Source organism: Artemia sp. Qi Xiang Cuo, chromosome 10 (genome assembly GCF_049724085.1).
Source record: "Artemia sp. Qi Xiang Cuo chromosome 10, ASM4972408v1, whole genome shotgun sequence".
In the NCBI taxonomy this organism is placed as follows: domain Eukaryota; kingdom Metazoa; phylum Arthropoda; class Branchiopoda; order Anostraca; family Artemiidae; genus Artemia; species Artemia sp. Qi Xiang Cuo.
In genome coordinates this window covers 55,327,009-55,342,188 of record NC_142803.1, presented here as the reverse complement: position 1 = coordinate 55,342,188, position 15,180 = coordinate 55,327,009, and the positions used below count along the sequence as shown (strand labels likewise).

The 15,180-nt window shown below is 36.6% G+C and overlaps 1 protein-coding gene across 5 annotated transcripts in view; it reads right to left on the bottom strand.

Moving 5' to 3' along the window:
- The window catches only part of LOC148947907 (uncharacterized), a 106,117-nt gene that overhangs the window by 26,063 nt on the left and 64,874 nt on the right, over positions 1 to 15,180 (bottom strand). For all 5 annotated transcript variants that reach the window (XM_089095548.1, XM_089095547.1, XM_089095549.1 and 2 more), the window contains one exon: positions 8,796 to 10,136. In XM_089095548.1, the coding sequence (XP_088951674.1) occupies positions 8,796 to 10,136 (1,341 nt within the window). The remainder of the gene's footprint in view (positions 1 to 8,795; positions 10,137 to 15,180) is intronic.

The window sequence follows — 15,180 nt, the reverse complement described above, 5'->3', positions numbered from 1 at the left end:
CGTACATAAACTTGACTGAACAGGTCACGGGGTCTATCTATATATTCTAGGGTCCCTCAGCTGAGAGTGGTGAATTTGATACCCTTGTTCTAATAGGAAATGAATTATATATAAAAAATAATAATAAAAAAATAAATAGAATCCCCTGATTCTGCGTCTGAAGCACTGAATGCACGCAAAATATCTACTGGGGATATACGGGAGTGAGCAAAGGGGTGGGGCGAGTTCGTCCTTCATTTCCAGAGTTATCCGTAGTAGTGGCATAATTTGGGGGGCAAAGTTGGAACCAATTTTCCCAAATCAAGGGATATTGAGTGTGAAAACAGAAAAATGGGCCATATCAAACAGTTCGTGGTAACGAACTGTAAGTAAGGAGCGACCTGTCTCAATGGTAACCGAAACTCTAAAAAACGAAATTTTGATACCAATAGATACATCAAAGAATCAGATTTTAATTCTTATTTCAAATATATGTTTCATCAAGTTTAATTTTACCCATCATAAGCTCATGCCTGAGAAAATTTGGCGGATTTTCGAAAAAAGGGGGAAAGACCACCTAAAAGTTATAGAACCTTAATGAAAATCACACTATCATGTTCAGCGTATCAGAGAACCCTACTGTAGAGCTTTCAAGCTCCTATCTACAAAAATGTGGAATTTTGCATTTTTTTTGCCAGAAGAAAGATCACGGATGCCTGCTTATTTGTTTTTTTTTCTTTTCCCCAGGGGTAATCGTATTGACCCAGTGGTCCTAGAATATTGTAGGAGGGCTCATTGGAACTAAAATTAAAAGTTCTAGTGCCCTTTATAAGTGACCAAAAAAAATGGAGAGCAACTAGGCCCCCTCCCACGCTCATTTTTTTCTCAAAGTCACCAAATTAAAATTTTGAGATAGCCATTTTATTCAGCATAGTCGAAAATCTAATAAATGTCTTTTAGGATGACTTAATTCACCACAGTTCCCAGGGGAAGGGCTGCAAGTTATGAACTTTGCCCAATTGCTTACATATTGTATTGGTTATTGGGAAGTAAACAGACATTTTCAGGAAGGATTTTTTTTCTGGTGGGGGGGGGGAGCTGGGGAGGGGGTTACTCGGGAGAATCTTTCCGTGGAGGATGTGTCTTTGGGGTAAGGGACAGTTCTATGAAGGGGGCGCCGGATTTCCAAGCATTATTTAAAAAACGATCAGAAATTAAATAAAAAAAACAAGTTTTTTCAACTGAAAGTAAGAAGAAACATTAGAACTTAAAACGAACAGAAATAATTACGTATGGGGGGGTTCTCCCCCAAGTCAATACCTCGCTCTTTACGCTACAGTTTTTTTTAGTGCTTTCAAAAGAGCTATCCATTCTAATTAAACGGCCTTTGTGATTCAGGGGTTTGTGAATTAAATTTTTTTTTAAATTATAACGTAGAGAGCGTGGTATTGACTAAGGGGAGAACCCCATCATATACGTAATAACATTTACGTAAAAAAAAAAAAAAAAAAACAATAAAAAAAACAAGCGATACGGCTCAATAGTAATCGAAACTTTTTAGAACGGAATTTTAATGTCAATAAATGTATCAAAAGAATGGGCTTATAATGCTGATTCTAAATATATAAATTTTATTTAGTATTATTCATCAAAAGCTATGAGCCTGAGAAAATTTACCTGATTTTTTAAAGAGGGGGGAAACATCCCCTAGAAGTGAAAGAATTTTAATGAAAATCACACCGTCAGATTCAGCGTATCAGAAAACCCCATTACATAAGTTTCAAGCTCATATCTGCAAAAATCTGCAACTTTGTATTTTTTGCCAGAAGAAAAATATACGAATTTAATTTGTAAATTACGTCAGAACCAAATAATAAAAAAAAAACAATAAAAAAAAACAAGCGATACGGCTCAATAGTAATCGAAACTTTTTAAAACGGAATTTTAATGTCAATAAATGTATCAAAAGAATGGGCTTATAATGCTGATTCTAAATATATAAATTTTATTTAGTATTACTCATCAAAGGTTACGAGCCTGAGAAAATTTACCTGATTTTTTAAAGAGGGGGGAAACATCCCCTAGAAGTGAAAGAATTTTAATGAAAATCACACCGTCAGATTCAGCGTATCAGAAAACCCCATTACATAAGTTTCAAGCTTATATCTGCAAAAATCTACAACTTTGTATTTTTTGCCAGAAGAAAAATATACGAATTTAATTTGTAAATTACGTCAGAACTAAATTTAGAGACAGCCATTTAGCAAAAGAAAAGTAAAATTTTTATGCAAATTTTGTTTACTTATTCAATGACGGTGAGCCAAAATAAAAGCTGCATTGACTAAAAAACGATCAGAAATTAAATAAAAAAAACAAGTTTTTTAAACTGAAAGTAAGGAGCGACATCAAAACTTAAAACGAACAGAAATTATTCCGTATATGAAAGGGGCTGTCCCCTCCTCAACGCCTCGCTCTTTACGCTAAAGTTTGACTGTCTCACAACTTTATTTTTTAAAACAATAAAAAACTTTAGCGTGAAGAGCGAGGCGTTGAGGAGGGGACAGCCCCTTTCATATACGGAATAATTTCTGTTCGTTTTAAGTTGTAATGTCGCTCCTTACTTTCAGTTCAAAAAACTTGTTTTTTTTATTTAATAATACCATAAAGGTAAAACTATACTAATAGTCCAGGACTTTTAGCTAAAAAAAAAGGGTCGAACCCGGACAAAATTGCAATATAAACGAAAATGGTACCAAAATGATCAGAAAAAAATTCTGTACAACAAACTGAAAGTCCCCATAAATCCGAGTGGGGCGAGTACCCGAAAAACAGGGGAAAAGGGGGAAATGCGGGGGAAATTGGGAAAAATGCCGAACATGCCCAGAAAATATTTTAAAGTGATTTTTCTGAGTTTTTCAAAGACACTTATTACGAAATTTACATCTAAAATTCATTATATAATAAGAGTACTAAGGAAAATGGGGGAACAGGGGAAAGAGGGGAGAAAAGAGAAGAATACAGGGTAGGGGTAGAAAGTGGTTTGAAAGATATTTTCTGGGGTATTCCTATCTGGAGATCATGAAATTGACAAGTAAAATGATATAAGAAAATCGATTAACATAAAACGGGGAAATGGGGAGGGAGGGAGGGGAAAAAGGGAAATATACAGGATAGGGGTAGAAAGCATGTGGAAATGTTTACAAATGTTAATACAGGAGATCTATAGAGGTTCGGCTACCCCATAGGTTCAGAAAAGGCAAAAAAAAACTCGAGAAAGAAATACGGAAAGATACTGAAATTACATTATTCCGTATTCCTCACCGTTATCAACAAGCGCAAGGGTTCGTCAACATAATCCTGTTCTAATTCGACATTCAGTAAGAGAAGCAAGGTAGACTAGTCACCGCGGAGTTCCAGTGCCGACGACAAAACCTATCCTGACGGAATGACATCTAGCGGATCCAATGCAGAGGATGCTAAAGCTGTAGGTGAGCTGATCCTCCAGCGCATGGATGGCCAATCCGTCTAAAGTTTTTGATTCAGGAAGAAAGACAAAGTCGTTACACTGGCATCCGATGGGAACATAAGGATAGATGGCGAGATTTCTCATATCGACCCTGCACTGCTTTTTCAACGTCTTTCGACTGCTGCCCATACATCTGAAAATGACATGGCAGAAACTATGTTACGAACTGTGCAGTTATCCGGTCGCTTTTTTTGAGAATTCTGGCATAATGCGTCAGCCAGACAAACCAGCACAAGCGAAAGCAATATGGAAAGAAGCGAAAACGGACTCGATTCACCACCTGCCAGTGTCGGATCGTGTCACTATAGTTGACAGAGGTTGGCTGCTTCAGCAAGTACCTTGGAAGATTGGTGATACTTATGATTCAATCTGTGACAGCTATGTTAGTTTTGTTACTCGACGCTGTACCTCCCCTACTGTTGTCTTCGATGGATACAGCGCTGGTCCAACCACGAAAGATGCTACCAACAACCGACGGTGTAAGGGGAGCCAGCATCAAGTGATCGATTTCAGTTTAGGGATGAAGCTCCAGAAAAAGAAGGAGGAGTTTTTGAGCAACTCTCAGAACAAACAGCAAATTATAAGCTACATCGGGGAAAAACTCAGAGCCAATGGATTTGAAGTCGTCCATGCGAAGGACGATGCTGACTATCTAATCATGAAGACTGCCGTAACGAAAGCAGAAAACTATGAAACAATAGTTCTTGGCAACGACACTGACCTTCTGGTTCTACTCTTGTATCACCTCCCGCCTAATGCAAAAACACTTTACTTCGAATCGAACGAACGCAAAAGAAGCAATAACACGGTTCTGGTGCCTCAACGAAGCTAAAAAAAATGGGAGAAGTATCCAGGCTACTTCTGGTAGGGCACGCACTCTTGGGATGTGACACGACCTCACGAGTTTTCGGACTTGGAAAGCAAGCTGTGCTACCACTTTTGAAAAAGAGCGAAGTGTTCAGAAAAAATGCGAAGTGTTTCTGGATGAATCATCGTCTTAAGATGAAATTGTGAAAGCGGGGGAATATCTTCTCCTCAGCTTGTATAAAGCACGACCAAAGAAAATCTCACTAAGCTGCGACATCGAATTTTCTTGGAAAGTTTCTTCGTCAAATACTACGGCGTTTGTTAAGCCTGAAAGGCTTCCGCCAACCGAAGTTGCAGCTTCACTCCAGTCCCAGTGAGTGCGCCTCCAGGTATCCCTTTGGAAAGGGGAACCAGCTGACTTCGACCCGACTGATTGGGGTTGGCTCCTCAGAGACCATAAATACTCACCTGTGATGACCAATTTGTTGCTCGCACCTCAGACTCTTTTGAATGTCTTGAGATGCAACTGTAAAACAGGCTGCGAGAACTCGCGATGCAGCTGCAAGAAAAATGGATTAGCGTGTACGTTCGCGTGCGGAGAATGTCAGGGTATCAACTGTTTGAACAGGGACAACGAGATTGTCGAGGACGAGGAGCTCGACTAGTGACATCAATGCTGTGTTTTTCAAGTCAACTCTACTGCCTTAAAAAGTGCAGATTTTACCTATAGTTACTGAAGTTCTTTTTTTAGTTTTTAATTCGACGATATTGCCTTTGAAAGTACAAATTTTACCTATAATAGCTGAAGTTTTATACTGTGATGATTGCCAAGCGGTTGTTTTCTTTATGTTTAGTAATTCAAATGGTTGTAAGAAATGTCTGTGATTCAAGAAAGTAAAAGTTTGATACTTAAGCGAATTATTTTGTCCATAGGCCTAATTATTAGCCAGTAGCAGCTGGCTCAGGAGTCAGGCTTCCCTTCCACTTTTCCGTTATTTCCTCCAGTTTTGTTCGGTTTTCGTGGTTCTCGTTTTCTTTCCTTTATTTTAGGTGTCAGTTTCGTGATCATCAGATAGGAAAACCCCAGAAAACACATTTCAAACTGATTTCTACCCCTGACTTCAATTGTCCCTTTTCTTCCCCTCTTTCCCCCTTTTCTCCCGTTATGGTGGGGCTCATGTTCTTTATTTCATTTTAGATGTCAGTTTTGGGATCAGCAGATAGAAAGACCCCAGAAAACATATTTCAAAGTGCTTTCTACCCCTACCCTGTATTTTTAATTTTTTTCCCCTCTTCCCCCCGTTTTCCGTAGTACTTTTATTCTATACTGAATTTTAGATGTCAGTTTCGTGATCAGCGTATGAGAAAGCCCCAGAAAACTCACTTTCAACTGTTTTTTGGGCATGTTCGGCATTTTCCCCAATTTCCCCCGCATTTCCCCATTTTCCCCTGTTTTTCGGGTACTGGCCCCACTCGGATTTATGGGAAATTTTAGTATGTTGTACAAAATTTTTTTCTGATTATTTTGGTACCATTTTTGTTTATATTGAAATTTTTTCCGGGTCAAACCCTAAAAGTCCTCGACTATAAAGAAAACTGACCCATTTCTGTGAATGCTTGAATTATGCAGACTTATCTTAGTTTTGACAAGATTTTTAAAGAAACTAAATTTCAGCAGAGGAGGAGGGGGAAAATTGGGGTCGGTGGGGGGGGGGGGGTAAAGCAGAGGGAGGGGGCGAACCGAGGTCTGGGAGGGACAATTGCCCCCCCCCCCCAGGAAAATTGCGCCCCAGATCTGAATAGTCATATCTTTGGTTCACACTGATGCGTGTTCACGCAAGAACGGCCGTTTCTGTGTGACCCGTCAAATTTCATTCCTTTTCTTGCGGCAAGTTTATGCGTTACAATGGTTCACCAGCTGAAAATGAAATATATCTTGAGTCTTGAAAAACACATCCGTTATTCTGAATTGAAACCTTTTTTGAACCAAACTGATCTAATGATATTTATTAGAAGTCATCCATTAATATATATATACATAAAAAACAAAATGATGGCAATAAAAAAAAAAACAAAAAAAAAAAAAATTAATCCTTAAGGCCAGGGGATATACTTTTAGGGAAAACTGGCGCAGTTAGCCTAGTCTATACAATTTTTTCAATACAGGGGCTAACTTCCTAGGCTAACTAGGCAGTTAGCCTAGGCCTTTTCAATATTTTTCTTTGTTTCTAAAATTTGATTTAATCTATTCCTATGTTAGGTTTAAATAGGCTAATTAATTTAAACTAAATTAATTTCGTTAACGGTTTTAATTAATAAAAGGCTTAATTAAAGGATCTTAATTTTAATTTAAGGCTTAGTTAAAGTAACTAAGAAATACTAAGTGTAACTAAGAGTAACTAACAAATAATTAGAAAAAATAATTAATCAATATTAATTAAAAACTAATAAATTAAATTAAATAATTTAATCTAAATTAATGTAAAGTTAATTAATAGGAGTAAAATTGCTGTATTTAAATATGTTTTACTAGTTTTCACGCTTAAAGCCCTGCAATGAACTACTTCTGTATAAAGATTTCTGCGATTTTCCTGCATCTGTGAGCGCTTTACGTCAATAAGTTGCATCAGTGTGAACCAACAGACAAACGCACAACTTTATCTGAGTCTCGCACATTTTAATGCTTTCGTCTATGATTTTGTTATTGGTGAGATTCTTCAGACTATTCCCCCTTCTGTTATTTTTGAGGCAAAAAACACCAACAATAACAAAACGGTTTTATGCCGTTTATTAAAAAAAATTAATGAAGAAACTATTCTGACATCACTGGAAGATTCTGTTTTGTCAAATAGTATGCTCCAACGTTGCAATACTTGTGTTAATTACATGTTTTAGCATATCAATAGTCAAGGGTTTCTTTGTAATTTTACGGTCAGTGTAGCAATAAAAAAGTCATGGAGATTTTGAAAGCATTCTAAATAAAAATAAAAAGATAGCTTCAATCACTTTAAAAGGATTTAAACAAACTAAATAAATTTTCAAATCTTTATTATTTTATAATTTAGAGCCAAGGTTTCCAACTTTTGATTTTTCTGGTAAGGCGCAATATTTATATATTGCTGGTAAGGTATTTTCTGGTAAGGCCCAATTCTGAACTTGCTACTCATAAAGAACATTCAAACATAAAAAACACTAAACATTAAGCTCATGAAAAATGTCTCTAGTTCAGATTTGATCTTTATAAACAATGCTATATTGTCTCATTTAGACATCTCTTTATAAGCACTTTTTCATCAAGGATGAGAATATAAAGGTTTGTGGAAAACAAGTTTGAGCTAAATACAAGGCAATTGCAAAAACGGCCACGTGGACATTCAACCACACAACTTTCTCAACTTTGATATTAAACAGTTTAATTAACAACAAAGTTAATTAACATTAGTTTGATATTAAGAGATCTGAAATCCTCTTCAATGGCTCAAAAATGTGCTTAGAGTTCTAAGAAAACTGACTAGGAGATAGTGGAACCAAAGTTATAGCTGGAAAATGATTTAGATGGAATAATTAAATAAAATCAAAACAGCGAAATTATTCTTTGCAATATAATTATTTATTCCTTTGATTTTCTTTCCTATCTTCTTTCTTTTTTCTGTTTTTTATGGTTATACTATGCCTAACAATTGCTCTAACAATTTTAGGTTTCCACAATAAATATTCCTGTATCAAATCAAAATGGAATAGAGGTTTCGGTTGTTTTAGAAAGAAAAAGAACAAAAAGGGAGAGAGAGAGGGAGAAAGAGAGAGAAAGAGAGAGAAAAAAAGGAGAGAGAGAGCAAAAGAGAAGAGAAGCGAGAGAGAGGAACAGAGAAAGAAAGAGAGGGACGCACATGACATGTCAAATTTGATATTTGGGTTGAAAAATAGGAACACGTGTTAGAAAAAACTTTATACAATATTGTTGCATCCATTTTAAATGGCAATCAGGTTTTATTCAAAGAAAGGGAAGAGAAGACAGAGATGGAAGACACAGAAACAATTATAGCATAACTGCAATTTTTGTGGGGTTGAGGTGGAGGGCGGGGGTCAAAGGGTCATGTAGGTGAACTAACTGAAACAGACACCCAAACTGAATTCTCGGTTAGAACTTACAATAAATGCTAGAACTGACTTTGGCATTTTTGGATAAACGGTGACCTTAAACCGGGGTAAAATTTAGTTTACCCTATTTATTTTAGATTGGGATTTCATTTCTTTTGTCAAGGATCCGAGGGGGGAGGGCAAGTCCCCCCTCTGAAGGCGAAAAGTTACACTAATTACAGAGGCGGATGGACAAAAAATACCAATGGAGGCGTCCATTGCTGCCCCCTTCCCCTAATCATAAATTTCATATCTGTACAGAATTTATGTTTGTAATTACCCCCCCCCCTACATAAATTCTGTATCCAATCCTGACATAGAATATTGATATATACGAATAACGTACCTGTTGATTTTGATTTTTGGTTCCGGGCAAGATGGGCTGAAGAGTAATATCCGAATTGGACAGAGCTGCTGCCACTTTGCTCAAGTCGATGTTTTCACTTTGACTTTGATTTTGTTGAGCTGTTTGACTCAGTTTGGCGAATTGAAGGAGCAAATCTTTAAAATTAACACCAGAAGGACTCTCTTTAATTCTTTGCTGAAGAAAACTTTCTAGACTCACTTTCTCACCACCATGATTCACTGTCACACCCCCAATTTCAAAATTACCACCACTTGTTGCACTTGGATTTTGCAGCTTTTTATTCATATTTATACCACTCTGGTGCATAGGAAATGAAGGAGGGACAAATTTCCCATTGGGTGGACCACCTCGTCGATTAGATCGATTTGAAGTATCCTCCGGGTGTTTTGCTCTATAATCATCAATTATACGCTGGACATTAACAGTAGGTCCAACACGGTTTCTAGGATCGGTCATTTCATCCATCCACTGAGCATTTCCCATGTTCTGTATCTCTTGAGGCTTGGGCAGAATAGGCCTCTGTTTTTGCAGCCTACTATTAAGTAAAGCAGTAATGGCACTATTTGTAGAATTTGGATTAGGCGGAGTGGGGGGGACAGGCCCTGGGGACTGTGAATTTGAACGACTAGCTAACCCCAATGCAGCAGAAGCAGGAATCTGCACCATGGGCTGTGGCTTATACTGAGGAGGAGGTTTATTTTGCACCGGTATTGATGGAGGTTGAATCATCTGCTGGGATAATAGTGGCATATCCCTACGATAGTTTTCAACTTTGAGTAGGTTATTCATTGGAGAAATGGTAGGCGGCGAAACTGATGGCAAATTGCCAATCCCAGGCAACTGCATTTGGCCCCCACTTTGAGGTATAATGCCATTCATATGTCTTAAAGCTTGGTCTGCGTGATTCCTCACAAAAGCCTCATTCATCGGCGGCATAGAAATATTGGCTAAATCTGGCTCAACCCCCTGCAAAGTAAAATGCAAAATTTCTTTCTGCCTCCGCAACTTCATTTCCATCTCTTCTTTCATTTTCTTTAGTCTTAAAATATAATTCCACTCTTTCTCTTTTTGTTTAGCCATATAATGTAAAGTTTTGATATCTTTCTGTAATTTGACTATCATGTCATTTGCTGTTACTAAAGATGGGTGTTGAATATCACAGGGTTTGTCTGAGTTTATCAGAGGGCGACTTAAGATGGCAGCTAAGCTTTCATTACCCAGCTTGGGTTTCTTATGGAGGGGCGAGTCTCCTAGATCGAGAAGGGTCTCGTTCTGGTTTTGTTGAATCTCTTCTTCCGTATACATTAGATCACGTTTTACCTAAAATGAAAATAGAAATTAAAATTTAGTCTTTCTTTTGTTATCTTCTCTCTCTCTCTTGTCGTTTTTTTATATTTAGTGCCATCTACTGTCGGTTCGCAGTCACTAATTTGATAAGTATAGAGGGGTGCTAAATACGCTATGGGTAACGAAGAGTGCTTTGAGCATCCCTTATCCGACTTATCCGCTTAATATTAACTAACCCGGATGTAATCGGTAAAAGAAAACAAATACTATTCCGGAAACTTGAAACGCTATAGTCAACTAGACGAATCACAACATTAATCAAGTGTACTCCATTACGAACAAATAAACGTTCAAATGGGGATAAGTCCATTTATTACACAGTGAAAACAGACACAAAAGTCAGAATATTTCAACCACATATACAGCAATCGTCATCAGCACTGATGACGATCACTGCAATCGTCATCAGCACTGATGACGATCACTGTATATGCCGTCGAGATATCCAGAATTTTGTATCTGTCTTCACTGTCTAATAAATGGACTTAACCCCATTTGAACGCTTAGTTTTTCGTCATAGAAAGGCAGTGTGGTCTTGGAATAAAATACCTAATTTACGGTATTACGACTAAAAAATGTGTACTCCTATAGTTATCATATAGTTATTATATAAGTTATTATATATGTTATTATATAGTTATTATAGTTATTATACAAATCCCTGAAGGTGTGCCACATTTAAAAATTACTGTCCCTTTTTGTTTTCTTCATGTAACTTCATATGTTTTCCATTTTCAAAAATTCAAAAAAAGTTTCATTTTTGAAAAAAATTGAATTTTTTGTTTATATATGGCGTCACTGATCCTCAGTTATCCTATATTTTCCAGGCTTAGCAAGTGTACCTTACCCGATAACTAATTCAAATAGTTCCAAGTAGTAACTGGCGTCATTTAAGTCTCGTAAAAGGCATTTAAGTCAGTAATCGGGCGTGTCGGATAAGTAGTCTTGGAATGTTCAAACGCGCTAAAATTTCCCGGAGATCAGAATCAGATCAGTCAGTTGGTTTTGTGATGTCCACAAGAACATGGTGTTTTTCTTGTTTGTTTTTTCCTAAAGACAAGTGACTACTTTTTACTATAAAAATTGCACGAAGTCATTGGAATCATTTAACTGGCGAACTTTACTTGTAGTTTGGTAAATTCATCCTGTTTTGTCTTGCGGTTCGAACATCGAGTGGAACTTACATGGAAAGTTTTGCTTTTTTTAGGGCGAGGGACTTATAATACCGGGGGAAGGGATCAAACTATTTTTTTCTCATGTTCCTAAAAGACAATCAAACAGTTCATGGTAACGAACTGTAAGTAAGGACCGACCCGGCTCAATAGTAACCGAGACTCTAAAAAACAGAATTTCATACCAAAAGAGAATATCAAAAGAATTGGCTTTCTATGCTGATTTCAAATATATAAGTTTCATTAAATCTAGTCTTACCCATAAAAGGTTACGAACCTAAGAAAATCTGCCTGATTTTCGAAAAAAAGGGAGAAACGCCCCTCAAAAGTCATAGAATCCTAATGAAAATCACACCATCAAATTCAGCATATCAAAGAACCCTACGTAGAGGTTTCAAGATTTTATCTGCAAAAATGTGGAATTGTGTAGTTTTGCCAGATCACGGATGCGTGCTTAGGCCTATTTGTTTTTTTTTTCTTGTTATTTTCAGGGGTGATCGTATCGATCAAGTAGTCCTAGATATCGGGAAAAGGCTCATTTGAACCGACATTAAAAGTTCTAGTGCCCTTTTTAATTGGCCAAATAAATTGGAGGAGAACTAGGCCCCTCCCACGCCCCTTTTCCCCCAAAATCGTCCGATCAAAATTTTGAGATAGCTATTTGGCTCAGCATAGATGAAAAGCCGAATATCTATGCCTTTGGACATATCAAACCCCCCACTGCCCGTGGGAAAAGGTCTAAGTTACAAAATTTGCCGATTGTTTACGTATAGTATTTGTTATTGGGAAGTATCTATAATAATACATTTTTTGGGGGAGGAGGAGGGGAAAATTTCTGCTGGTCGGATTTTCCACGGGCATAATATTCCATGGGGAGGGAAGTTTCCAGAGGAAATTTTACACTGTGGGAATTTGCTAGGATTCCTATACAAAATTCTTCTTATGTCTTGCTTTCTCTTTGCCGACTCAATTTTACGCGTGGAAATGTTAAGGGTAATTTTCCCGGGTAAATTTTCACCAAGATTGAATTGTCTAGAGAACAAATCCGTGGGAAGGAGGGATATTTACGTGGAGGTGTTGTCAGATCCTCGTATTATTTGAAAACCATCAGTAGATAAATAATACAAACGTTTTTTTCAATTGAAAGTAAGGAGCAACATTAAAACTTAAAACAGAAATTACTACGTATATGCGGGGGGGGGGAGGTTCTCCTCCTGAACATCTCCCTCCTTACGCTAAAGTTTGAATTCTGTCCCAATTCTTTAAGAACAATTCCTGAAACTTTATGTTCGTTTAATTAGAACAATATGAAGCTATTTTTAAAAGTACTAAAGAACTTTAGCGTAAAAAGCGAGGTGTGGAGGAGGAGCAACCCCCGTCATATACATAATAATTTTTGTTTCTTTTAAAGTTTTGATGTTCATCCTTAGCTGAAAAAACTTGTTTTTTTTTTTATTTAATATCTATCAGGCGCTTGGCTAGTTATGATATAGATGTAATTTCAAGTTCCATATATTTTGAAGACTAAATATCTTGTTAAAGGACTGATGCCTCAAGCGTAGTAATGATATGTGATTTCAAGTTGTATATATTTTGAAGACTAAATATCTTGTGAAAGGTTGATCCTGGTTGTAGTCAAATAAAATAAATTAAAAAAATAAAAATAAGAGAATAAATAAAATAAAAAATAAACACTTTTAATAAAAAATAAATTGTATACTTTTTCTTACTGGAAAAATTAGATTATGTCCCAATGAAAGTACTTATGCATCAACTGTTCATTTTCTTGTCAAAACTGACAACACTAGAAAATAGGAAAACACGCAGATGGAATTCTTTGGGGAAAGGATGTAGGTTTTTTTTTGTCCTGAAGGAAATTTAATACATTAGATCACGTTTTACTTGAAATAAAAATTATTTGAAATAAGTATTCAAGTCTTTTCACTCGTTTAATTTTTCATTATTATACATGCTTAATGCGATTGCTTAAACTAACAGTAGTCTCTGGATAGGATGCTAAAAATATTTAACGTAAATTCTTATGTAAAAATATTTAACGTAAATTCTTATGTAAAAATATTTAACGTAATTCTAAAAAAATTGCCCCTCCCCTTCAACAGAAAATTTGACAGGTTTTACAGATAAGGGTAAATAAATGATTAAAAGCAATTGGGAAAGTAAAACGTAATTGTTTCAGCCCTTCAAAAACAACTCGACAAGTAATTCCCCATTCTCTTTATAAGATATTTTCGTATGTCATAAAATATTATATTATAATATCTCTATAATATATTTTAGTACTTAATTGTAAAACTCAGTCGGATCTGAAAACATTTCACCTTCTGAAGTGACGAGTTGCTATTAGGATATACAGAAGAAAGATAAAATTGGCATGTTTAAGAGAACAGATATACAGGAGATTGTCTGGGGAGGGGCATCCTTTGCACTCATCTCATGATCATTTACCCCTCTATACCCTTGTGCGGGTATGTAAAGGGAAAATCTGCAAGCTCGTAAATAGGGTTAAGAGGGGAGGGGGCTTTGAAAACGAGTTTGAGAGCATAAAGCAAAAAAAAAAAACAGCTATATTTTAGATTGAAACTTATGTATTGTAGCTGTTACCCTGAATGCCCGAAATCTGGTTAATATCGACATTCACCGGTGTATGTCCGAAATTCCTTTTTCTCTGTTTGGGTTCAATTATCTTTGCGGTTCAGGTTTTTCAGTCTTATGCAAGCTATGATGGTAAAAATTAAAGTTAGGTTAGGTTATGCTAGTTAAGGTTAGGTTAAATTTAGTTCGAAGTATCAGAAATGGGTTAAAAACCTAACCTTAGCTAACCTAACCAAGCCTAACCTCACCTAACAAACCTAAGCTTGTCATCATCAAACCTTGGGTTAAATTGAAAAAGTTGACTGGCAACACTGACTAAATCCAAGGAGAAAAAAGCTATTTCGGACTTCCACCGGTGAATGTCGACAATCACCAATTTGTTGACATTCAGGGTAAAATAGCCACCCCACTCAAGTTCTTGATCTGAGTAGAACCGGTTTCTCTCTGTACTCGGTGATAATCCGCTTAGCCTGAGAGAGAGATAAACTGCAATGTAGGTATATTTCAATGAAATATTTTACATATAGAGTTTGCATTTTGGTTAGGTTAGGTATTTAATATAACGCGTTCTGGGTGGCCTGATTTCCATAATTCTCTGTTTTAGTCTCTGTAATTTTGCTACTAATTATATCTTCATCATACTTAGGTATATGCAAATCGGGTTAACCTAACTTCACTTCTTGAGTGGGGTGGCTATAATACATAACTACCCTTAAAACTCGAGAACAAACCGGTTTCATATGACAATATTAGGAGACAATTAGCTTGAGGTTTGTTAAAAATAGGTGGCGGATCACAGAATACATCGAACTAAAATAATTTGGCTGTACATTTGCACATTAGGGGTGGGAGTTAGGGATTAGGTTACCCCCAGACCCACCCTCCTAATGTGCAAATATATAACCCAAATTTGTTTATAAAGTATTATATTTTCATCATGTTTTAGTATTTTTCATTAGGATTAACCTAACTTCACTTCTTGAGCGTTGGCGATATAATACATAAGTACCCGTGGTGCAACTATGCCAAGCGTTGCAAGGATTGCCGCGCTTGGCGGAGGTGTGTGGCGCACAACACTTCGAGCATGTGCATCAGGTGGCAGAAAATTGGCAGCCTTTTGGTATTTTGATTAAAAGATCGAAAAAATGCCCCTCATCATCCCTAGATTTTGAAAAACATGTTTTTCTTCCTTCATTACAAATGAAAAAAATCCTTGGCCAAAAAAGCCCTTA